This window comes from Coloeus monedula, assembly GCF_965178545.1.
Source record: "Coloeus monedula genome assembly, chromosome: 6".
Classification (NCBI taxonomy): Eukaryota; Metazoa; Chordata; class Aves; order Passeriformes; family Corvidae; genus Coloeus; species Coloeus monedula.
In genome coordinates this window covers 38,069,353-38,094,900 of record NC_138786.1, presented here as the reverse complement: position 1 = coordinate 38,094,900, position 25,548 = coordinate 38,069,353, and the positions used below count along the sequence as shown (strand labels likewise).

The 25,548-nt window shown below is 34.8% G+C and overlaps 1 protein-coding gene across 2 annotated transcripts in view; it reads right to left on the bottom strand.

Annotated features, from left to right (window-relative positions):
• Positions 1-25,548, bottom strand: part of AKAP6 (A-kinase anchoring protein 6) — a 220,086-nt gene that overhangs the window by 79,778 nt on the left and 114,760 nt on the right. For both annotated transcript variants that reach the window (XM_082284079.1, XM_082284080.1), the window contains exon 8: positions 3,968-4,116. In XM_082284079.1, coding sequence (XP_082140205.1) covers positions 3,968-4,116 — 149 coding nt within the window. The remainder of the gene's footprint in view (positions 1-3,967; positions 4,117-25,548) is intronic.

The window sequence follows — 25,548 nt, the reverse complement described above, 5'->3', positions numbered from 1 at the left end:
TGGTCCATTTATTTGTGTATTGAAATGAAGCAATCCTTTAAAGAAACAGAAAAGCACTTTTCTTTGACCTTTATAAAACACAGATAAGCACTAGAAAACAGCTGAACATTTTGATTTGAAACTCATGTTCTAAACAGGAACTCAACACAAAACCAAGAGTGAGAGAAACAGTGAGAATTCACTGGCAAAAGCCCAGGAAGAGATACAAGATGTAATGCAAGATTTATTTTTTTTCTCCATAGTTTACATACTGTACACTCATTCTCTCTTTTGTCTTGTTTTGTTTTGGTTTGGTTTTGGTTTTGTGGGGTTTTTTTGTTTTGTTTTGTTTTCTGAAGTAAAGTCACCTGGGAGCACTTTTAAGCAACTGTCTGTGGCAGTTATTTGCCTGAGCCTGAAGATAGTGAAGTCAGCCTACAAAGCATCACCAATATTTTTTTAATATGATTGCAATACTCTTAATGGTTTTAGAATATCTCTGATACATATACTTTTAAAAGTTTTATTTTTGAAATTAATGCCTTGGATCTAAATCGATGAATTTAGTGATCACTATTAAATTACTGTTTGGAAGAGGATGCAAGTTACTAAGCCACTAAAAAGATATTCAGAAAAATCAAGAAATTGTAGGACCAGAGAGAGATTAAAATGTGCCTGTCAGTACTTCTGTGATATATTTAATATTTCTTTTTTATTCAGAATCTACTCTTCCTGAGCTTAGCAGATCTTTCTTTTATATTGCCACAGGCAGAACCAGGGAAAGCATGACTTCTGAAATACTGATGCGTGTTAAAGATGCAAGATTCATAGAAAATATCTAAGGTTGATTATATGAATCCACCAATCACTAAAAAAAGGAATAAATTAGGTCATCTGTTTACTGAAAAAGAAAAAAACTTCCATTAAAAGTACCCAAACATTGCCAACAAAAATGCTATAATATGAGTTAAAGAGCAGGTAAAAACAGCTTCCTTGATGTAGGTTTGTTGGTTAACAAGCTAAAACCTTAGCTATATAATAATTAAAATTACATTTAGAAGTATATTTTGTCTTGGTAAACCGGGAATCAGATATGCAGAGTTGCATGTCTAATCCCTTGAACCCTAAACATATTTCTTAAAATGTGGACACCAATTTATTATTTTGAATGAAAATTCATGAGCACCTTTCTCATGAGAAAACCAGTTCGTCTGTGGCATTAATAAATAAAAAGGAATGTGAAGCTATTTCCATCAGCCCTTTTCCCCATGTTTAACACGCACTTCCAGTTTGTAGTATTTCTTTGATGGCATAACTCACATGGCATTTAGAAGTACTGTAAACACACTGGTACACCTACCAAAAAATTCAGCCAGACAAAAAGTTCCTTCAAGTTTCTGTGTCATAATTTTATGGAACTCTTTTCACATGCTTTTATTAGGAAGATATAGGAGAATTCAGAGTTATCACCTTAATAGTTTTAAAACTGCAGTATGTTGTGCACGTACTTGAAGCCCCCTCTAATGCATTTCTCTCAAAGTCTCATCCATGAAGGCCCAACACCCACTGATGACAAGATTTTAGGATCTGGCTTTCATGTTGTGCAATGGTGCTGTCTGTATCTCCCAATAGGACCTGTACCCACTCCTCCCCAGTTTTGAGGGGATCCAATATTTCCAGACAGATCTGCTATAACTTTTTGTACCTGCCGTCAACTACTCTTGGGTACTTCTTACCTCCTGGCTAGCTGGTGTTCTCCTGCAGCGGATACTCATTCTTTTTTTTTCCTTTGTCACTTCGGCTATTTTCATGCTAATACACATAAACCCTCTGTATTGCAGTTTCAACAAGATTACTGTTTTGCAGGAAATCTCCTGTTCTTTATACACCCACTAGAATCGCACTGTTCTGCAAATACTGCCCTACCTATCTCAGTTTAGCTATTTCCTGCACAAAGTCATCTCCCAAATCTCCTACACACACACACACAGACACACACACACACGTCATATAAAATATTCTTCATTTACAATAGCTCTTGTTCTCCCTGTGGACATTCTTCTTTTTCCTAGGTCAAACTTCCACAACAGCTAATGGATAGATACCCTAATTTATGCAAATGGCCCCTTCTCTGTAGAGATCTCAGTCTCTAGCTAGGTCATGCTACTGTGGAGTTTCTGTCCGCACTTTTCATGCAGTAAGGAAAGGTTGCATCAACTGTATTTTTAAATAGCTGAAAGGCATTTCCATTTTTTTCAACATAGCACCTCAGACTGGTTCAACTGAAGTTTTCCAGCTGAATTTAGTCCCCATTAGCTTCTAAAATGGCTGAATATGTGGTACTGTACTGGTACGATTTCAGCCCTTTGGCCCCTGAAGTCACTGTTGAGCCTCTAAGGGCTGAGATGGCCTTATGGGCCCAAAAAGGTGGCCACAGCACAAAAAAGGTAGGAAATACTAGCAGGTGACCATTTCCAGTTCTAAACATAAAATTACAAGTGAAAACAAGTGCATTTAAGAAACCATTTGCTTATCATATATGGTATGTAGAGTTACAAACTGGATTCCTCTAAGAAGCTTAAAGCTTTACATCCCCTACCCTCAGGAAAATCAAAAGTCTGTTGATGCGTCTTACATCCCCCTCAATATTCCAACCTTAAGCCTTGCTCACATTCAGTGGTGGCTGAAAAATTAGAGGCTGGTTTTGAATATGTAGCCCTCATTTATGTAGCGTACATTTATGTACGTATACACACCAATTCTGAACAAATTATTTTTATGGTTGGCACTAGCTGCACTGGCATGTTTGAGAATCTGATAGATTTCTGCATATGTAATCAAGATCTTAGTAATCCTACAAAATTAGCCCACACCAACTTTTCTAAAACAGTCATCTTTCCATGTAATAAGAGGGGATGTTTACAAGGCTCATCTACCTTTACAGTTGGTAATTTAATAAAACTGTGTTTCCAAGACCTGAACATTGAGTTAACAGTTGGAAAGGGGAGTTCTGGAGATAGAGAACTCATGAACACCTCTGTCAATGGCTTTCCTTACATAGGAAACTGCAGGCAAAAGTTCTACTCTATTTGCCAGTTATAAAGAAACTATCAGGAAAAGAGCTTACCCAAACAATGAGCACTAGTTGGCTCCTTTGAATTGCTTTTGGCCAACACTATTACGATCCCACAGACTTGTTTCTTATGTTCATTTTGGGGTGCTAGTAGTTGGAATGTATGGTTTTCAAAAGACCTTAAAGAAAAAGTCTTAATCCACAACTACAAGTTTCCTTGATTGTTAAAAAGAGAGGGCAGCAAGAACTCATTTCAGCATAGTCCTGTGATTAATTTGTTTAAAATATTAAGAATGCTTTTGCTTGTACACTTACATATATACCATAAATGAGTGGGTATGTGTGTTAATATTAATTAAAAAAACAAGTAAAGGAAAAATAGTTTAAAAAGGGGGAAAACAGTTAAAATTAATGCTTTCTTGAGGTTCAAAACTAGGATGTTTGAACTATAGGTGAAAGGCTTCATATTCATATTTGCTAGTCACTAGGAGAACAATGACTATAGAGCTCTTGCAGAGGTACTATTACACTAGCAAGATTCTTCCTTGGAAGACATTAAGAAATCAAATTATATGAAGCTGGAGGAAGGAGAAAATTATATGACTGGAGGAGAAAAGCCTAAAGAAAAAGGACACATTATATTTTTTTAAATCTAGATAACAGATTACTATTAGATAATATTAGGTAGTCCTATGAACAAACCATCATTTGGATAAATTATCCAGAACACATTATTTTTGCATCCATATATTAAAAAAAAAAAAAAAGAGAGAAACAGCTGTCCCCATCTCTCAGCCTAGGAAGAAAAATCCTGGTTAACTAGGAAGAAAAATCCTGGTTTTTAAGAAAAAGTATATTGTGTAAAAAAAAATACAGATCAGTGAGAATAAAACAACAAAAAGAATAGTTCCCTACCCATTACTTCCCACTGTGTGAACTTTTGACATATCAGCAAACTCTTCCTTTCGCTTGCTACTACTGTTGTACTGCTCACTGTACAGTTTTAAGGACATCTGTTCAACAGCATCTCTTTGTGCTTCCAGATAGCATAGCTGAACCTCAGCCTAGAAAAAGAAAACAAAGAGGTGAAAAAAACAAAACAGAACATTAAAAAAAAAATTCAGAAAGAATACATTCAAAACAAATACTTTTGGACTGTAACAGTTTTAACCAAATTATTCACACTATTAATTTTCTCCTAGTATATGATAGTGAAAAAGGCTGAACCATTACGTCGGAGAAAAAGTACAGTGTAATCCCAAATGCTAAAAATGAACTATTGAGGTTTCTATCAGAGAATGTGTTATATATTCCATGAGATGTATATCCAATCAAATGCTGCATAAAAATGTCTGGACATGAATAAAAAAGATATTAGAAACCAAGCACTGTGATAGAACAGGTAGATACATAAAATTACATTTCTTACAGGCTTCAAGATTGATATTGTTAACACACTGTGCTTCATAATTAATGAAAGCCATATTGCTATAGGTATTTTTCCTTTAAATAGTAAGCATAAACAAACCCAAGCAGATTGGCATTGTTCACATTCTCCTTTCTCATATCTGGCACAGACTGATTACTCAGCAACTTTAATTGCAAGGAAAAAGGTAATAAGTGAGAAGTGCTGTTTTCCATCAGACTATGCCTGTCCAGAAGAATGTTGAATAATATTTGGCATCATAACTTATTGAACAGACACTTTATTTATTGCAGCTGTGGTGATCAGTATGCTTCTGAGGCTCAGAGAACCAGATGACACAAGGATAAAATCTGCTGTTTGCCACACTTGCCCCTAGGAACAGTGGAAAGAACAGAGTGTAGACTAAGTTCAAAAGCACTTTGGGGCCGATATGCCATTGTTTTCTTTTAATATGCTTCATTGAAAGAAAAACACATTACAAATTCTGATAATGCTTCAAAAACCTCTACTTCTGTGTAACTACATACTTTTATTTCCATTAGGAGTGGAATGCCTGCTTAACTATTTGGTACTATGGCAAGTGAATGCAAATGGCATGGAGGAAATTTTGTATAAGGACTGTCCTCTACTTTTTGCAGGGAACTGAAGAGTTTGTTTGCTGACAGCACAGCAGAGTTACCAATCTATGGAACAATGGCAGTCATAAAGAGAAAGTAGTGAAAGGGCTAGAGAGAAGGGTAGTCAGTAAAATGTAGGAAAAAATGCAAGTAAGTGAAGGGAAACAGGCACTGAAGAATGTCAGTAGGGAAAGTCTGAAAGGCTGGAATGTCTTCATAAGCTAGTGGTAATAACAGTTTCTATATTTGCTTAGGCTTTGCCTTGGTTCAATTTTTACTGAAAAACAATGTAAGTGACTTGGAAATTTCATTTATTTTTAAAATTTCTCACTCGTACCTTTATAGCTTTCTCTTTCAGCTGCTTCTTACAGTGAAATTAGTTATGTTTTCCAATAAATCCCAATATGTTTTTGAGAAATTAAAAAAAAAAACCTAACAAGCAAAGCAAAAACCCAGAAAATACAGAAAATGCTAGCAATTTTCCAAGGAGAAAAAAGACAAGAATTCCAACTAATCCATGCAGGTCTTCCACTGTGTATTTAATCATAATTCAAGGCTTTCATAGCTACTTTTAAATAGTGGAAAATGAAACCACAAAAGATTACCAGTGAAGAAACACTATCTCAATAGATGACTAAGTAGCTGGGACTGTCCAGTTAGAGTAAAATGTTAAGGTTTGAGAGAGCTTCAAAACTATTCTGCTTTCTCAGAAAGTATAATTAAAATGGCCATTTATATAACTCACAAATAACTAAGGCAGCGAATAAACAAACTGTATCTCCTTCCTGTTATGTTTCCACTCCCAAACACATTTTCCTCTGAACTGATAAACAGTCCTCTTCCACAGTATACTGAGGTTCCTGAACAAATTCCTTTTTTGGAAGGATTCTTTACTAGTAAGGATAGTCTTCCAGCAGAGTATTTTATATTGTCCATATAAGGCTATGAATGTGCTCTTTTAATTTATTCTTACCACAAAGCAGTAATCCACTTATCATTTTTATTTTCATTATAGTTGACATGACATATTCAGTCTAAATCCCTGTTGTCAGTGACCAGTAAATTTCTAAAACAATTAAATCTATCAATTAAAATCTGTGACTGTTTTAAGCCTAGAAGGGAAACCTTGCAGAAGCAAAAAATTTCCCTGATTTTCAGGACAAGTTTGTAAATCAGGATTCCTGCTTTTTCAGCTATGGGTTTTGGGTGGAGTTTAGGTAGAGGTTTTGGGGTTTTCTCAGCTGTTATTGAAATTGTGTACACAACCTTCCTTCTCCCCTCCCACCCCAAGACTCCAAACAGAGGGAGTTCACTTATAGCCTAAACTCCAGAACATCACACATAATAATTAAAACTGAGCCCTGAACTGTATGAACACAGGCTACTTCTCAAACAGCACAACTATCCCAATAATTTAGATACTTTTTTCCCCTTGCATTTTCTAATTCCCCATCCTATGATTTCCTCTATATCTCAAAATAAAAAATGTTAAAACTCAAGCCAGCAGCTTTTCACAGGTTGGTCATGCTCTGTTCACTAGCAAAAATATTTGTAGGCAAAACAATAATGAATACAGAAAATTGGAGAAGAAAAAGAAGGGTTAAATAGAATAGTAGGGGAAAGGAAAAGCAGGATGTAAAGGGTAGGTAAATATATGAAGAGAGATAAATAAGAATCCACTATTTCTTCCTTGCAGCTATAAGGCCCTCTTGTACTGAGGATTATGAACTCCATCAACATCATATTCTACGAAGCCTGAATACAACCTGTTTCTTGCACTTCAGAAATATGATCCCTCTATAAATCAACTATTTTTATTTTTAAACCCAATTTCTATCTTCAACGTTTGTGAACAATTACAGCAACTCAAACTCAGACAGCACAGAGTTTCAGATGGATCTCTCTGATTTCTTTTCTGTATGTATTCATCTATCTCACTGTTGTACTTAAGCATTTTTTTTTTGTCTCTGTTATACTGATATCAACTGCAAATCCAAAGAGGTTTTGAAGACCTTGAGTAGGTATTGATCAGTTTAAGTATCAAAAAACTACATTCTACAGAATCTGAGCTAACAGGTACAAGGTATAATATGGAAAAAAGTACACAGCACAGATATGCAATAAACCTACTGCAGTTTATTTTCAACTTAAAACCTTTAGTGGTAATGAAGGACTAGTTTTGCAGTATTCTGGGAGAACAAAGTAGCAACTTTATAAATTCCTAATCAAATATAGAAAAGCTACTTGACATTTAATTGTGCATTGTGTGCATTTTCAGATTGCCCTACACACAATTTTTTTATTATATAACACAAATTTTAAGAACAGTCTCTATAACAAACACACCTGTGTGGACATGGATATCTAGCAAATCCCCGAAAAGTCTACTGGGATATGCATCATCCAAAATATAGCTGATAGAAATTGGGTGGGAGGTAATCATTCATTTACTCCTAGTGCCCCATCTTAGAATTGAAATTCAGTTCCTTCTTTTTTTTTTTTTGAGGATGTAGTACATCAGAATATGTGAAAAATTGAACATGGTGGAAAAAATGCCAAGGAATTATACTCAGCAGTAGTTTTCCACTTCATGGTCCTCTGCTAAGTGACCATTTTTGCAGTAAAAAGACAATAAAGATGCTGATGATGGTCTTGTTACACACTTGTAGAGATTCTCCACCTACTGGATGGAATGAGTTTAAAATATTCTGTTGTAAATTAAACAGAGATATTGCCAATAATCAAATGACAAAATCCTCTCATTTTCCTGAGCCTGCAGGAACCAATCTCTGAACAAGACTATGAAAAAACTGTAATCTGGGGAAAAACAGTGAAAAAAATCTAGACTAGTGCCAAATACTCAGTTGTAGTGATTGATTAATAGTGGTAAATAATTTCAAGACTATTTTCTAAAGCTCATTTTCTAAAAACCAAGAACTTATAAATAAATCGGGGGAGCCTGAGGTGCAAATCTGTTCCTTAAGACTGGCTTTGCATGACAACGTAAAATGTCCTTTACTATACAGATCACTATATAACATGAAGGAGTAATCAGTGACAATACAAATCAATGAAAATACATTGTATTTCTTGTTAGACCTACATGTTAGAATGACCTTATTCTGAAGTGGAGAAAGACAAGGGATAATGACTCTTACTGTGGGAGGAAGGAGATTGAAAGGTTATATTGTATACAGAGTATCAAACAAGAGACTCAAAATTTACACCAATGTGAATTGGAGCTATGAACTCAGAGCTAGTGTTTTTCTGCTGCAATTTTTTTTTTTTTTTTTTTTTTTTTTTTTTGAATGTACTAGAATAAATATCATTGATTTGGTGTTGAAAGGAAAGTGTTTTCAGACAGTGTCTCCCAAGGAGCAAAAGTCATTTGCTATGAACTTAAATTATGAAAGTATCCAATCTTGCGTTACCCCTTCTCTACAGTTCTGTAGAGAAACTGCGCTTCGGCCATACTACACTGTACTTAGTGAGAATTATGTGAGTACAGACAATTCAGTTCCTCTGCTATTATTTGAACTTAAGTTGGATGAAAACAGTCTCTGCAATTAAAGCACAAAATTCAGTTTCCACCAACAAGGAGGTAGTCAGATGGCCCCATGCAGCACGTAGACTTAGAATACTCACCCATATGTATATTTTAAAGAAGTGCAAACTCAGATATCCCATTTTAAAACTATGTACATTCCAGCTTGTCACTCTGCATATCTCCAATTGGTGAAATTTCTTGAGATTTAAAATTGAGAATAATTTCTTTCCGGAATTAAGTTGATAAGAGTAGCATTTGCACTTAAACAGTCAAGCATTTTTTTGTTGTTTTCTGTCACAATATTCTGACTACTTGTCCACATTATAAAGTTGTGGAGAAGGCTTCATTACAGAACACAAAAAAGACCCTGGCTCTGTCACAGTACAGCTACTGAATAAAATTATGTTGAGAAGTATATGGCTCAAAATATCTTCCATGAAGATGTAGATGACAGAAAGCATTCTTTGGCAGGCAAGAGTTTGTCCAAAATCTCTGTACAGACAGACTTGATCATCCATCACACCATCCCTACACCCAGCCAACAGGTCTTCTATTGATGAAAACACCTAAGGTAGAAGGAATGCTTTCAAGAAGTCACACCAGCATTTTAAAAGGCGTTGTATAACAGAATAATGGGATCATTATGGTTGGAAATGCCTTTAAGATCATTGGACCATCATTTGGCAGCATTAGGCTTCTTGGACTTCAAGTGACTGCTTCTACCCTGAGTGTAGGCATTTGTTTTTCCCCCCATACTCTGCATAATTGAAACAGAGACCATGCTGCTATTGAATACTTTCTTAGTCTGTTACCCCTCCTGCCTTTGGCTTCCTTGACTCTTCATCTTACACACTCTCTTCAGGACTGAATCAAATAAAAAAATTAAAAATCCTATATCATGAAATATGTTTACGTTGAGCTGAATATTTGAGAGTACTATTACAAAGGACACACTGTGTTTTGATCATGCAGGAAATTAATTCTGTTAATCAGGGCATGCTTATTACCAGTCAAAATCTTAGCTAAGTGTTTCTATTGTCATAAATGTTTTTATATCAAGAATAATGCTATCACTTTGTTTTTCAGTGTGCTAAAACCATCAGAAAAATGTGAAACATCCACACGGAATGAGTAAAATTACAAGGCAACAACATTCTTACATATCAAGGTACTTAAAATCATTGTAGAGTTTATGTAACAGCACAGTGAATTTTAGGTCCATTCACAGGAGCCATAAAATGAAATTTTAGATAGGTAGGGATGGGTTATAGCAAGCAGAACTTCAGGCACTTCTCAGAGCCATCAGATATAATGGGGGGAGGGTGAGGGGGAAGCCTATAAAATAAGAGTAATACCTTTTTTCAGTGTTTCCCTTGGCTTTCAGAAATCCATGACCTGTGACTTCAGGACTGTGAGCAAATGCAGTCACTAGTGTGTCCTCACCAGCATTCTGAACAAATCCATGAAGATGCCAAAACCATGCTGCTAATTTAAAATCTGCAACTCTTGTGTCTTTATTCCTGACTATTCACCTGCCTTTCATTATATTCAGTGTAACATCAACACAACACAAGAGCATGGCATGCCCTGTGCATCATACAGATCTCAGTTATGTACCCAGAGAAGTTCCCTACATGACAAATATCAAAAAGCATTGAAGAAAAGTATGAAAGAATTAACCTCTCCAGAGGTTAATTAAGACTGAGTAGTTTCTGACAATAGCATCCCAAAATTGCCAGGTGAAAAAAAGTTCTTGTAAGAATGGAAATTGAACAAAGGCCAGGATGCTTTTCTACTTTTCTTGCCTTGCAGGTCTGCATCTCCGTCCTGCAGAAAGAGTGACAGACAGGATGCAAAAGAGTCTGTAATAATCAGGGGCCAGGTGGAGAACAGGCTTGCTCTGACAGTGGAAAGGGCTGGGATGACAGAACAGCACTTGCTAAAACCATGTGGAAGACACAAATTAACAAGGACACAGATCCAACCAAACCCATCAACATAATAGAGAGCACTTCTTTGTAACTGCCACATTCCTTCCATCTCCTTCAGTGACACCTCTTCATATGCCACAATAACTGTAAACCCAAACATTCCCATTCTTACAAACCCAGAATTTGTCCTATTAAATTAGCATTTCATTAACACAACCTTGGTTTCTTCCCTGCCAGGAAGAGAAAAAGATTGTTATAGGAGGCCAGAACACAAATATGTTGTACATAAAGTAGGTTGAAAGCCTTTCTGGGTCAGCCTCAAGACCCTCACACAGTCAAGAAGAGGAAAGACAAGTCATGCACAGAAAATCTTTCTTCAATGTGCTAAAATCATAAACTTAATCTTACTGAATTAAAATCTCCATTATTTGCATTGTTCTGCTTGTTCCTACCATTTTCTGTGTTTGCAGAGAAGAGAGCATTGTCTAGAGAGCAATGAAGTGGCCTAAAAAGAGATTGTTAAAGAGTCTATCATCCAACATGCGGATACTTCTAAAAGTCATGCTTCTCTATAAGGCTTCTGTACCAGATCACACAGACTAGCAATGCACCTAGCTCAGTTTGTAGGGCTGGGCATTCAAAATGGCCACGCTCTTAAGGCTAAAGATAGCCAGGTTCAGAAATTAGGACAACACACTTGTGCAAGAGAAATTCCAGAGTGCTGGTGCACATTCCACCTCCCCCTGTTCCCGCAGCAGATTGACATGTACCTTTCTACTTAAAAATAGCGAGGAAAGGTAATTCTCTCAGAACCAATACTTCCTATGGAAAACTATCCAAAACATCCCAGAAAGGCATGGCAGACCTAACATAAAAATGTTACAGCCTTCTCCTTGGAAATTTTGCTCAGAGATCTACTTTGTGCATATTTTGGAGAAATCTCTGTTCTCCCTGTTGGGAGCTGTACTGACCTACAGTGAAGTAAAACCTGACGATTTATTTGTAGAAAATTGTTTCCAAGCTGTCTGAATTTAATACATTGAAAAATCTCACTTGGAAGCAAATAGAAGGTAATTGTTAACTTCTTTAATTGTAAGATTCATTGGTTGAATCTGAAGTTACTTTGGTAATACACATTGAGTTTTAATTATTTTACCGTACTATACTAGTAGTACATAAACAGCTCGAATTTTTCCCTAGTAGCTCCATTTTAAATTTCTGAATGCTTGAGAAATGTTACATATTTATTAACCTAATCATTACAAATATGTGTGTGCTTAACAACTAGTTCCAAAATTTCCTAGCCATATCAACTCACAAAATTGCAAAAGTTTTGACCTAAAATCTTCTTTTGATTCAATGTTTTGAGTCAACTATTTTGAGAGGTTCAATAGTGTCAAACATTTTGAAGTCAAAACTCCTACACTGAGTGTGCCTCAAAGACACTCATTGAATGCTTATTTAACTTGTTCTGAAATTGAAGGAGATTCTCTCCATGACTTGATAGTCTATTTGATGTTATGTTACCCCTAGAGATGTGAATGTTTTCTTACTACACACTTTTTTTCCTCCTACAGGGAGAAATTACAGGGTATTTTTATCAGCTTTTTAGATATTGAACTATTAATAACATAAAATTGTGCAATATGAACACATGACTCTGTCTCCACTGCACAATTAAGTAAGAATCGTCAGACTCTGAAGGAGGAGATGCCAATTAATGTCAATTAATTTATTTGATAAGAGCAGGGAAATGTGGGCTAAGTATTTTTCCCTGTACACTACTTTTCCTATCCTAAATATATATATATATAGCTATATACACAGCTATATATATATATATGGATTTTAGCAAATATATCAGTAATTATTCTAGCGAGAGCAAAACGTATAGCTTAATATGTTGATTTATACAACTGCCTGGCTGTGTATAAAAAGCAGGCACAAGCTGCTTCTCCTTTGAGTTTATTTATGCTCCTCTGATGAGGAGCCTCTTGAAGCACCTGACACTTACTGAGGTAGAGGGAACTGTAAAAAGATAACTGTTTTAAACATAAAATATTTGTATTGCTAAGAGGTCAGCTTTGCTGCTGCTGACTTCATTGTAATTTGCATACTATTAAAGCATTACCCATAATGTTTGTAAAATTTAATTTTAAAGCTATGCTGTTAAAGATGTTTACTGAATTGTAAGCACCTAGGACATTTGGGAAATTTGTTAACACTGTGATAGTTATAGTATTTCTGCCTTACTTTGCTTATTATTTAATCCCCTCACAAACTCACTTAAATATTTTCTTTCATTTTATGACAATGAATCTCATTTTAGTGCAAGCTGAGAAACAAAAAAAAGTATACTGTAACAGTAAAGTAATCAAAATAACTTCCCCTTTTATTCTCAATATATTTAAGTTTGTTAAAAATGTCACTAACTTATTTATTTACTTTTTCTGGGGGCTGAGATCCAATTATACTCCTATAGACTAGAGGTGATGGTTATGATTTTCTACTTCACTCTAATACAGGCTTTCTCATTAAATCTCACAGCTCGGTAATCACAGTCATCACATTTATGTTTCAGCACTGCATTCACACTCACATTCTCCTTCCCTGGATTTCCATCCTCCTTCCCTCACCCCCTCCCCCAGATCTTTATTTACTCCCTGGCAGAAACTGCAAAATTAAAGATGTATAATGTGCAGATACAATCTTTGCTTCCTTTCCTCTGCCAGGCTAGCACTCTAAAATGTGCTTCTTTTGGGAAGTACTGATATTAACTCAGTTACTATAGTACATGAAGTACTGTTTCCCTTTGAAGTACTATAAAAAAGTTGTCCTTAGATGGTAATGGAAAGGATGGAGTAAAGCAGGAACAACAAGAATCACTTTACATACTAATAACAACAATTTAGTTATCAAAACAGTACAGAACAAGCATGCCTTTATACTATTCTTTAAAAAAATTTAGCTTCCTAGGGTTCTAATAGTCTTTTCCTATGGTTCAGGAATGCACGGTAGCACTCAGCCCAGTGTCTGTATCCTTATTTCAAAGAGAATCATTCAAACCGACATCCACCCTGTCAAGAATCTTGACTTTGAGCTGCTAATGCAGAATAAAAATCAATATAAATTTTTATCATTTGATGAATATTTACTTCTTTCTTTCGAGCCTGGGGATTTAGAATTGAAAACTGCTGAATCAAGCCATTTTATTTTTTTGTGTTTGTGCCAACACCAATTTACTACCCTCCTGAAAGTTCCTGAACAAGATGTCTCATGTGGCACACATGTTGGTTTTTCCTGTCAATCATAACTGTGTGCCAGTAGGGAACCATAAACATTTTCCTTTCATACTCTTAGTTCTCCAAAAAGGAATATTTTGATTACTTCCCTGGAAAAAGGTAAACTTGTCTTATTTAGACATACTGTAAAATGTCTATGTCTATTTTTCTAGGACAGCTGCTGTGCCTAAATTGATAATATCTATTAAATATTTTCTTTTCAGTATGAGTTGCTTCCTACAATGAAACAGTTTACAATCACTGCAAACAAAGCTTAGTAGCACAGAACAGATAAAGATCTGTATTGACATTATCACTTCCCCTATATGTTTTCTTAAAAACTGCATGAAAAGTCTGACCAGTATAATGTACATCAAATGTTTGTGAAAATGAGGAGATAAATAGATCCCACAAGCAGGCAATTAACATGTGACTCTAGTTCACATTTCATCTTTAAAAGAAATGTACCTTCAGTCTCAAAAAAAAAAAGGCATATAATAAAAAGTATATGTAAAGATCCTATGTTTCCATAGTGACTGGAGTGGGGGTGAGAAAACAGGGAAAAGGAAAAATTATGTTTCTAAATTTGAAAAAGACCTAGATTAGTTTAGCAAGAACTGTAAATGCAAGCAATTTTCATCCTGCAAAATTTTTTTATATATGACTCAGTGGCAGACCGGCTTTATCTTGAGCAATTTTGTTGGTCTCTTACAAATTAAATAAAAGTGGCAGCAGCTGTCTTTCAGAAGGCTGATATAGGTTTGTATAGTCATATGATATTATGTAGACAGATGTTTTAAATAAAATAAAATATTTAGATTGCTAGATACCTTGCTAGATACAAAGGCAATTATAGGATGTCTTTGTTAAATTAAATTTCTCATTCTTTTGAGAAGAAAAAAAAAGGAATTGTCCTGGAAACTGTACCAACAGGAAATGATTCTATATCTAAAACAGCTGGAGACTGTAACTAATATAAATTTCCTTGAAAATAAAAATTCTGTATGCCTCTAGAGACATGCATCAACATGCAGTAAAACCAGATGTGATAAAATTATTTTTAAAAGTGTGTTTATATACACATATAAAATATTAAGATAACATCCACTCATGTAGAGAGACTGTTCAAGGCTAAAACAAAGTAGCAGAACAATTAAAGCCCAAAAATGTAAGAAAAGAGCCATGTTTTTCTAACAGTAGAAGATGTAATTTTTTTGATGAATACTGCCTTCTCAGAAACATGTCAGACACCGTAGTTTGACAATAATTCTAATGCGATAACGCTTTATTGCTTTACCAAGACAAATGCAGTGGGAACCTTTTACCTCAGCACTTTAAGGTAGACTTTGATTCACATCTATGTTATACGTATCAAAGTTCCACAAAAAATGGTAAAAGTAAAGCCAATATCCAGTACTTAAATTGCTTAGCTGCTTTATTTAGGTAAGCTTTCCACAGTGTATAAGGGAATTTTTCCAGAGCAAAGACTGTTCAACCAGGTCTTACGTGGACCCTTCAAAAAACATACCACAGGATCTAGACCATGACTGTCTAATGTGACTCAACCAAATAATTCTTTCCATTTTTGTTGAAAATGCCACAATGTAACAAACTGCATTCTGTGTACTTGTAGCTTTACTCTTTGTCAAGGCCTCTGTTACAAGCTTGTTATGACTCCAGACCCAAACCTGTACAGCTGATTTGTCTAAAGCACCAAAGGTTTTAACTTACAAAGAAAACATTCCAGGAGGAGTATGAATGCCAAAATGTAAGAGTTTTACAGGTCTGCCTTTCAAATTACCATTGATAAAAATCCATCCAAATTTGCATAGCCACCTTCCTCCTTGTTCCCTAATAAAACTATACTGTAGCATTGCTTGTTCAGTATCATTGCTTGCTTTTAAAGCAATATTATTTTGTAATTTGAAAAATGAATTAAACTTTTTTTCCTCTCATACTTAAAAAAACCACTCCAGATGCATAAAACCAAATGAAGCATGCTCAAGATATTGGAAGTGCTGTATTATAGTCCCTATACAGGAGAAGTAAATGGTGTTAAAGATTCCTTTCAGAAATCTTCAGGTTAGATTGGTTTCATTTTTTTCCAATAGCTCTAATTGGCTAAGTGCCTTTGGGCCAGCTAATACCCAGAGAGACCTAATCTCAGTAATCTTGTAAATACAATGATTTCAACAGATTATCATCAAAGACATGACCAGTACATGAGATTCTGCCTGTTTGTTGCTGTATTATTTTTCGTTTAGAATGTAGTTTAAATTGCCATATTAATACAAGATTTATTATTACAGAGTTCTGTGTTACTAAGAGTCCAACAAACAGGAGATATTTAGCTATTTTTATTAAAGTTTAGACATGTTTAAATGGATATGAACAAACATTTTCATTTCAAAATTAAAAGGAAACAGATTGAAAAATAGAAAAATCACCCTTCTCAAGTTATAGATGTCCAAAGATGACATATGTGTGTAACAAATGTTCATGTGACTATACGTTTACAGAATTAATTTTTTTTTCCTTCAAACACTAGGACATGTAACTGACATGACAATAACATATCACAGTATAATAGTCATACCTGCTGCATCTTTTTAGTTTAACATCTGACCCATGAAAATGTGACTTTTCTGCAGCTAAAATAAGTTGTGTAGTGACTCAAGGAATCTGAAGTTCAATTACTACAAAAAATATGCCAAGGGAAAGCTTTAATGAAAAGACAAACATTCCAGTAACCACAAACAAGGCAACAATTACATTTTTACATTATATTGTTAAAGAAGTTGAGTATTACTACATGGGAATTCTGGGAACTGAGATTACAATAGACTGTAATCTGTTTTCAGAGACAAAAACAACCATGAGTTCTAAACCATTTAATGACCTTACAAAATGGTGTGGGACACGGACTCCTTAGAAGTGAAAATAGCAACAAGAATCATTACATGCTGATTAATCTAGACCCAAGAGAGGTCACAAACTCATAAGTCAAGGGTCATTAACGTATTTTAAAATAAATATTTTAAATGCAGTTCGGTAAAAAGGTTTTAATATAATCTCACAAATTTCTTAAACAGGTAGACTGATACTGTGAAGATATTTTTGCTTTTGTCATAGCATTAATTAAAATGGAGGCATTAAGCCTGAGTGTTACAATGGAACATTAGAGGTTTTATTAATAGGCATAGGCAAACTATTATACAGAGAGTCAGGATCCATGTAGTGGAAGCCTAAGGGTATTTTTAACGGGAAAATACATAGGTACAGATGAGAGATTATAGCCACACAAGTAACCTTGTGCTCCAGGTCCTCTTTGCTGAGCATGGTTGAAAACTGACTTTGTAGTAATCTGTTTCCACAGATGCCTCATAGGAATTATGCTTAGAGATACTTTTGCATTATATGTACATACAAAATTTGGATCCGACCACAAAATCCTACATTTATTCTTCAATTGTGTGTCCAAAACAGGAAAAGTTAGCATATTTTGGGGGGGATCTTGGTTTCATTGTAACTGAACCATCAATATTTCAATGGAGTAGGCTCAGATTAAAAGTTCAAGTCTTGGAGCTATCAGAAATAATTATCCTAGAAAGTTGTATGGTAGCAGGACATTATGGTCTTATTTATGGAGCTTAGGTAGAATTTCCAATCAGCATGATTGCATCTATTTCTAGTGCTTTGTTAATCGCTTCCTGAAGCTGCTCATTAAAAGCTCCTATGTCAACACGTAATGCTGTGGTGGCTGAAACCGAGATTGGGAATACAATCACATCTCATGGTTTGGCTGAGAAGTACCCTGCAACATTGTGCACTTTATCACAAATGCTGTTTTCCCATTTGATAAAATGCCTTACCATGTCATGGAATAGTGGTCATTTATTTCAAAGGAACAAGCTGAATCTTCACCATTAAATGCTGGATGTGAGAAAACATCATTCTATTTCTGTCTCCCTCAACAATGGAATTGCAGTGAGACCCAAGTACAGCAATTTAACATCTCTCTTACAACAGCCACAGAAGTGATGACAGCCCTAGACAATAATCACTTGCCAATACCATAGTACTTACCTACCAACTGTGAAAGCTCTCACAGCCGTAGTCAATAATTGAACCGACCAATTCCACTGTGCTGCATGTGATTGGTGATATTATCCCTTTAAGTGTGTTATTTAAGTTTGCAATGCAGTTAATTGAAACCCTACTAGATGCAAATCAAAAGTTTCAGTCTTAATTGAGATATTTTGAAAATTGAACCCATTGCTTCAGGCAGGTGCTACATGAGATTCCATTAATATAGGTAATTAACATTAGCCTCTGCTTTAATTAACATGCACACTTTAATTAGTAAAGCATTAACCAACATTAAAAAATCTGATCTTCATGCATCACAAAAACTGCAGAGTTATGACTATGTTATTTTTTCCAAGACTGTAAATCATACAACATATCAATTTTTTTTTCTTTAAACACATCAGGATATTTTAAAAAGAGAAATAGACATATAAAATGTACATCTGTGTTTTAACTGAACACTTAAAATGGTGGAAAATATTTCTTAAGAATATCTAAAATATGAAGGAAACTCACATGATACTTCAAAACTTTTACCTGAAATTTATAAATATGCATATTACATACGTATCATTATCTAGTTATTTATAAATTAAAATAATTCAGTTGTAATCAGATTCACTGGTCACTATTAATTCTATGGTGGAATCCAAGACAGTATTTTCCAGAGCTGGTGTTTTGAAAACAAATGTCCTGTCAACAGTACTAGCTTTGTTCCTCATCATGCTTGTTTTATCATTCTATGACTGCAAATGTATGTGAACATGAACTGAAGGTTTTCTTGAGTTTTCTCAAAGCCTAAATAACTTCAAGAACTAGCCTGTTGCTCCAAAACTGTGTCAAAAAGCCCACTGCTGAGTGGCATCCCTTTTGGGACATCAAGTAACTGGAGAGCCGAAGTGATACCACTGACCTGGCTCAAGATCAGCCTTTCTGCACAGCAGGTCCCATTTACTGCTGTACAAGTTCTGTAATCAAGGGAGCTTCACAAGGAAGGGAACAAGTTCAGTTTCACTCATGCTTTCAAACTAAATACAGGAATTTTTTTTTGATACAGAGAAGGTCTTTTGAGCCTGGATTAAAATTAAAAGTTATTTAGAAGCATAGTATTTTTCCAGAGATATATAACATAAGGAATTCCATCCAAGCCCATGACATTAAATGGCGCAGAGCTCCAGCTTAAAAACCTTTCTTTAAATAAAATTTAACATCAGTATCTTTCAAAATACATTTCCAAACAAAGCAAAGATACCTTCAACGTCCTTATCCTTTCTTTCTGCTATGTACTTATCCATTTGATCCCAACAGCTTTGCTTTAAATATGGTAAGTTCCATGTGTGCAATCTCATTGTTATCACAAAGATTTCTGTTCCAGACCACTCACTTTATTTCCTGTGTTTTCTTTCTCACTATGTACAGGTGGGACATGTATTAATTATTATTATATAACTCTCAGAATGCTGGATGTGTTGGTTCAAACAATGGTCAGTTTAAACCTAGATCTGCACATTCTGAATATCCACTGCATTTGGCAGTGAAAGGAATGGATGACGTTAAAGAACTATATATTCTATTCATATTGCATCCAAATACCTGAAGGTCTCAAAGACAGCATGTACATGTGCAGAGAAAATAGTATGTCCTTTTTGAAGTGCCTTACAACTTCCACATCAATGTCACATCGGGGCTCTGGTTTTTTTTGTTAAATGGGAAGGAACTTTAATGAAAGAAACATAAAGATTAAAAAAAAAATTCTTTAAAATTGGAAAGATTCACTTAATCAATTTTAAGTACATTTTCTCCATGGGAGTGAATCCTACATTTTGTTTCATATTCGTAGCACACATGCACACACGTCTCAAATGTAAGGCTTTCCAGATACTGAATGTAAAATGCTTCCAGCTAAAAAAAGCTAGGTCTGTTTGGTGCAATTTGCCAGATTTTGCGGGAGTCTGCAGGACATATTGTGGAATTTTGACAGTTCTCCCTGAAAGTAAAAGAACATTACAGCTAAAAGAATACTTTCCTGAGTTCTTTTCATGGCAGTCTGTAGAATTCACCCTATTTTATAACCTGCAAAACCATAGATAAACCAAAACCAACATAAATAGCCAAAAATCTGTCCTGACTTATATCTGAGTAACTCATAGTGATCAGAAAACTATTATTTCTTGTAAAGCAATGTGATGACATATTGTGGCTTTCACAATATAGAGTTCTTCTCGGTCTTTGCACGCTCAGATTTATGTGTAATGCTGGATGAATCCATAAATTTTTTTTTTATTTACTTGATTGAATTTTACTATATTTTTCTCCCCATGGTAAGTAACAGAAAAACAAGAATAAAATATGCAAAAACTGTCCTTAAAAAATTATAAGCAGCACCTTGAGAACGAAGGTAGTCCTATCCCAAGGTAAAGAACCCACAGTGTAATGACCACACAATGATAAGGATCAACAGAAGCTCCTGTTCCTCTCTAGAATATTTCAACTCTGCAAAAGGACAGCTCCTCTACAACTCCATCAGAAAATCATCCTCAGGTCATCATTACAACCTAATGAAATTGCTGGTTCTACCTATATAGCTCACTGTTCCAGAGGAATCCTCCCTATTGTTGGGCAATGGGGACAGCAGAAGGATACAATGAAAAACTTCAATCTTAACTGCAGTAATCTGCAAGTGTTGTTGGGTTTGGGTGAAAAAGAGTTTCTGTTTGCTTTTATAGCATGCTTCTACTTACATGAGCATGAAGTTTGGGTGATGGACTTTACAAACACTATACTCTTCATTCTATTACCACAAAGTTAAAATAGGCATATTTCCCCTTTAAATACAAAAATAAAAGTTAGGAATAACTGACCCAGAAATTCTATCATATAAATATCAGATCTTCATTCATCTGTGCCACCATTTCTGAGTTTTCTTAGACAAACTTAAAAAATGAACTGCTTAAAACAGTCCTAACATAGTAAAAACACACACTCATCATGCAATATTAAAAATATGCTACTTCAAAATTTCCTAAAGCTATCACTTTTAAAATATGGAAATTAGTCCTTCAGACTGGTCAGTGTAGTAGGCATGATACCCTTCTTCAGGACAGTCATTTCTTTAGTAAACAGTTGTATAAAAGAAGTTTTCAGTAACAAGAATTGTAAGTATACAGGGAATAATGCACATTGCATTCATGACATCTTGAAACATTGCTCCTTTTTTTTTTGTCTCCACAGTGAGTTCTTTAAAGAGCTAGGGGTCAAAATCTTCTAACACCTCTAACAAAATAGAGTAAACATAGAAAATGAAGAATGGGTTGCATTCTGTCAAAATCAATGGAAATTTTCTTATTTTTATTTCAAGCAAGCAGAACATGCTCCAACAAATCATGTGACAACAATTAATATATATCTAAACTCATAATTTCAAAGAAAAGGATTCTGGAAACTAATATTCTACACATTATTAAGATAGGGAATTCATATAATTGCATAACTGATGGGGTTAGTCATGATATGGGGTTGCAAGAAAAGAAAAGTTTGAAAGCCAGTTCAGCCAATTCACTTCTCTAAGAATAATGTAGCCCACATTTATTATGAGGTAAACAGGACAATATCATGTTCATTTACTAACTTGGGCTGGAAGTTGAAAAGTCAGCCTTGCTTCTCCAATACAGCTGCAGGAAGGAAAGGCTGGGGATACAAAATCTCTTTTGTTCCCTGTGGGAAGTGGATTTTGGCCTCCTGTATTAGCTGCCACTCCTTCTAACCCAAATTAGTTATTTGTACTTATAGGTTAACCATGACACAGCCAGGTGCAAACAGCAGGGTCATGTCTACCATAACCAACCACTTACCCTGGGTTGTGCTGAGAGCCATCCCTTAAGCTTTCTTGTATTTTTCTGACTCTAGCAGATGGTCTGATAAAAGATATTAAACTTTGCCTCCCCTATGTACATTTCACACTTCTCCTTACACATAAAAACTATGAGCAGTCTTGTACCCTGTAGAGTTTGACATGTTCTGAAGCACAACTTTAAACACACCTGGAACATTCCTGTAACTACCAAAAATTAAAAGTGTGTGATATGCAGCACCCAATGTCTTTCTGTTAAGAACCATTACTTTTCTTACGCCATGAAAATATATAGCTAACATCTTCTATGGAGTGATAACCATTATTTTTGTTTCTTGGAGGTTTATACCTAATTTGACAAACGTGACTTACACTTCCAAAAGTGACAATGAATAAGAGAATTCACCTTGGAAGTTAGCTTACTAAATCAAATTTTAAATCCTACATTTTATTTTTCTATGTTTAAAATGTCATAGTATAGATGCTGGAACACCAAAACCAGTCACTCTGATAGACACTTTTTTTTAAAGATAGCAGAGAAATATGATCTTATAATTCAAATTAATATCCCTCTGAATTGAACATAACCCTTTTTAACTACATAAACTCAACCCCGAATTTAAAATCATTCCACAAAGTAGAAGCAGTCCACTTAGATGTTGATTTTTTTTCCCCCTTGTGTTAGCAAGGCTGCAGAATCCTGGAAAGAGTATTTCTTTCTCTGCTGGTCTTGCTGCTAGCCAGTGCTGACATTCACTATTTGTGCCTCTGGCAGAACTTTTGTTCCCCACTTGATTTGCTGTCCTATTAAAACATTATCAGGAGCATGGGAAGTTTTCTGCTGTACTAAAAGAGAGCATTTTTTGTTTCCATTTTCCTTCTTAACCATCTAATGAGAACATCAGCTTTAAAAAGCCTCTTTAACAAACTTATCTATTTTCCTTCAACACATAAGGTAAAAGAAAAAAGAAGCACAATATTTCTTGTTAATAAATTATGTTTAGTTTGTTTAATTGCTAATAATTTCCTGATAATCTTTAGACACAGTATGCAAATTTAATTCAAGGGTAAGGCCTGCAAGAAATCAAAATACCCCAGGATTCATTGGCATTTTGCATCTCTTTAGACAAAAAAATGGAAAAGGAAATATAGAAACTTAGCAGAAGCTCGAGAAAAATTAAAGATAGGTAAGTTTTGATCATGTATTTCTTCTTGCCAATTGACATACATAATAGAAAATGGTAGAGAATAGGTTAAACAGTCTAAAAGGATTTTAACCTTAAGTTTGACAGAAGCTAAATGGCTGTGACATTGGGTTCTTCTACTTTATTCCAGCTAGTAATCCACCTTCAAAGTTCCTGTCAGGTAAATGACCTTGTATTTCATTAACTGATAATTAAATGGATTTATTCCACTAACGGTTTTAATTAAAATGCTAGAAATATTGATTACCCCTCTCATCCTTATTCCCCCAGATGAAAAAAAGGTTTTAGGAATGTTTATTTAGAGAAGACAGAGAATTAAATTAGATTGAATCTCTATGAGACCTGAAGACTGGTTCTTTCATTTCTGCTGCTCAAGCAGAAAAAGGTTTCAATTTTTTGATGTTTGATTAATTATTTTGAAATCCATTTATGCTTACCTTGGTGTTTAATTAAAAATGTCATTTTTAGCATAATTTAATTGGCTATCTGTGGAAGACTGACTTCAAACTTATATTTTAAAAATGTTGTGGTTTTTTTTAATTTGGGGTAAAAGAAACTTTTTACTTATTTGCTTTTGCTGTAAAGGTATCATCTCATGAATGAAGAACTAAGAAGGGCTGAAGCTTAACTGGATTTACTACATTTGAATATGAGGATACATATGCTTATGAGTAATGCAGCTTCATTTAGCTGTACACTTGAATCCATTACCAGCCATTTAGAAACCTTAATCTAACAAAGATGGAGTGAGTCCCTCCAAATATTTTGGATTTATTGTTACTAATATTAACCAAACTGTCTGCAGTGGGCCAGAAATGCTTTTAGTGTGGGCTGGAATCCTTTTGCAAATGATTTAATATACAGTATTTATTACTGGAAAAAAGGATTCCATTCAATTTATAATCAGCAAACAAATATTAGAAATTCTAATTGAAAATATTTTTTAAAAATTTATCTACCATGTGTGAATATTTCACAGTTTTCTTATCCAATAGTCTTACTGATGTAAAATTTGATTTCTGCATGAACCACAATTCCACTGAAGAACCCACTTTTTTTCTTAAGTGAGAAAGTGATTAAAATCAAACTGGTTTGTATAATTTCAATACCAAATAAGGATATGTTATGGTCTTATAAAGAGCATACTCTGTTACCACTTGCTAGTTCTAAAATATATGATCTAGAATATTCTACATGTAAAGTGACAGTATTTTCGTAATAAAAACACAAACGAAATAGCTAAAGCCCTAATTCTGTAAAACACATGCTTACCTTCAAGATTACATCTGTCCCATTGAAGGGCAATAGCATTATTTTCACAATTACCACTTCAAATCATGGACTTGCTTAAAGGTTTTGGTGACTCAAGGCCTCCACCTCTATTTATTTTTCTTTTTGTTTATTTACTTGTGAACTGAATGCTACTTAAATATGCACCCAAAATCTAAGAAAAATTTCACTGTTATGGAAAGACTAATTGCAGTAGGTTATTTTATTTCAAGTGTGAAAAAGAGGAAAGCTCTCCTCTACAGATATGACACTGGACTTTCAGTCTTGTCAAAAACACATTAATGATCTATTTCACATAGTCAATACAGTTTATATTTCTCCCCTCTATCCCGAAGTGTTTAATGAAGAAAAATTTCATAGCCTGATTCCAGGTCCAATGAATCAATTAAAATATCCTTAATCAAAATATTTGTCTCCAGAACTCCAATTCTTTACAGTTATTTTAAAATATCGTGCAAGCCTGAAATATGATTAGGTGACAGTGGCTTTTGTACAGTCATGAGTCATCTAAGAATGGGATGGCTAGAGGTCTTTTCAATTATTTACTGCCTAGAAATCATCCTCAGCTTATAACAAATAACGGTGAAATGCAAGTGACAAAACCCCCAAACCAGCTTGTGCATTTGTGAGCTGCAGAAGACCTAAATTGAGGAGCTGTAGAACTGTGTAGCATGATAGTGCCTGTCTAAAGTCACTGGATGTTCTACTCCACTAATGTGCTCATTGTTACGTTTTCAAAGCACTGCACATGGTTTTACTTGTGCAGCTTTCCATTATGTCAGCGCAAGTTCACTAGGCAGTACACCAAGTCAGACTCCACAAATGGACTAGTGTAGAAACTTCCTATAGCACTGTTTCCAAATTTATGGCAGCTACTCCTGTGATCACTTGTTTCCACACGTATATGTTTGCCAGATGAGGCTGTTACTGCTTTTTGCTCTAGCTGTGAAATGGAATGGTAAAGTTGGACCTGTCAACTCTCACAGACTGTGTCTGTTCCAGGGAAGGTAGCAAGGCCTGTCAAATCTTTTGGTCAACATTCCACTTCTTTGACATACCAAGTGCCATGACACATTCCTGTCCTCTTTCAGAGAAGGACAAAAGAACTTGATCACAGCATTTTATTTCTGAATTACTCTTTTATTGTTTCCTTCATTTTCATTACTCTGAATGCAGGGAAACAGAATATTGTGTTATTTTCATTTAACTTTCTGCTATTGATTTGCTCAATATTTAACAAGATAATTTTGCCTTTTTTGG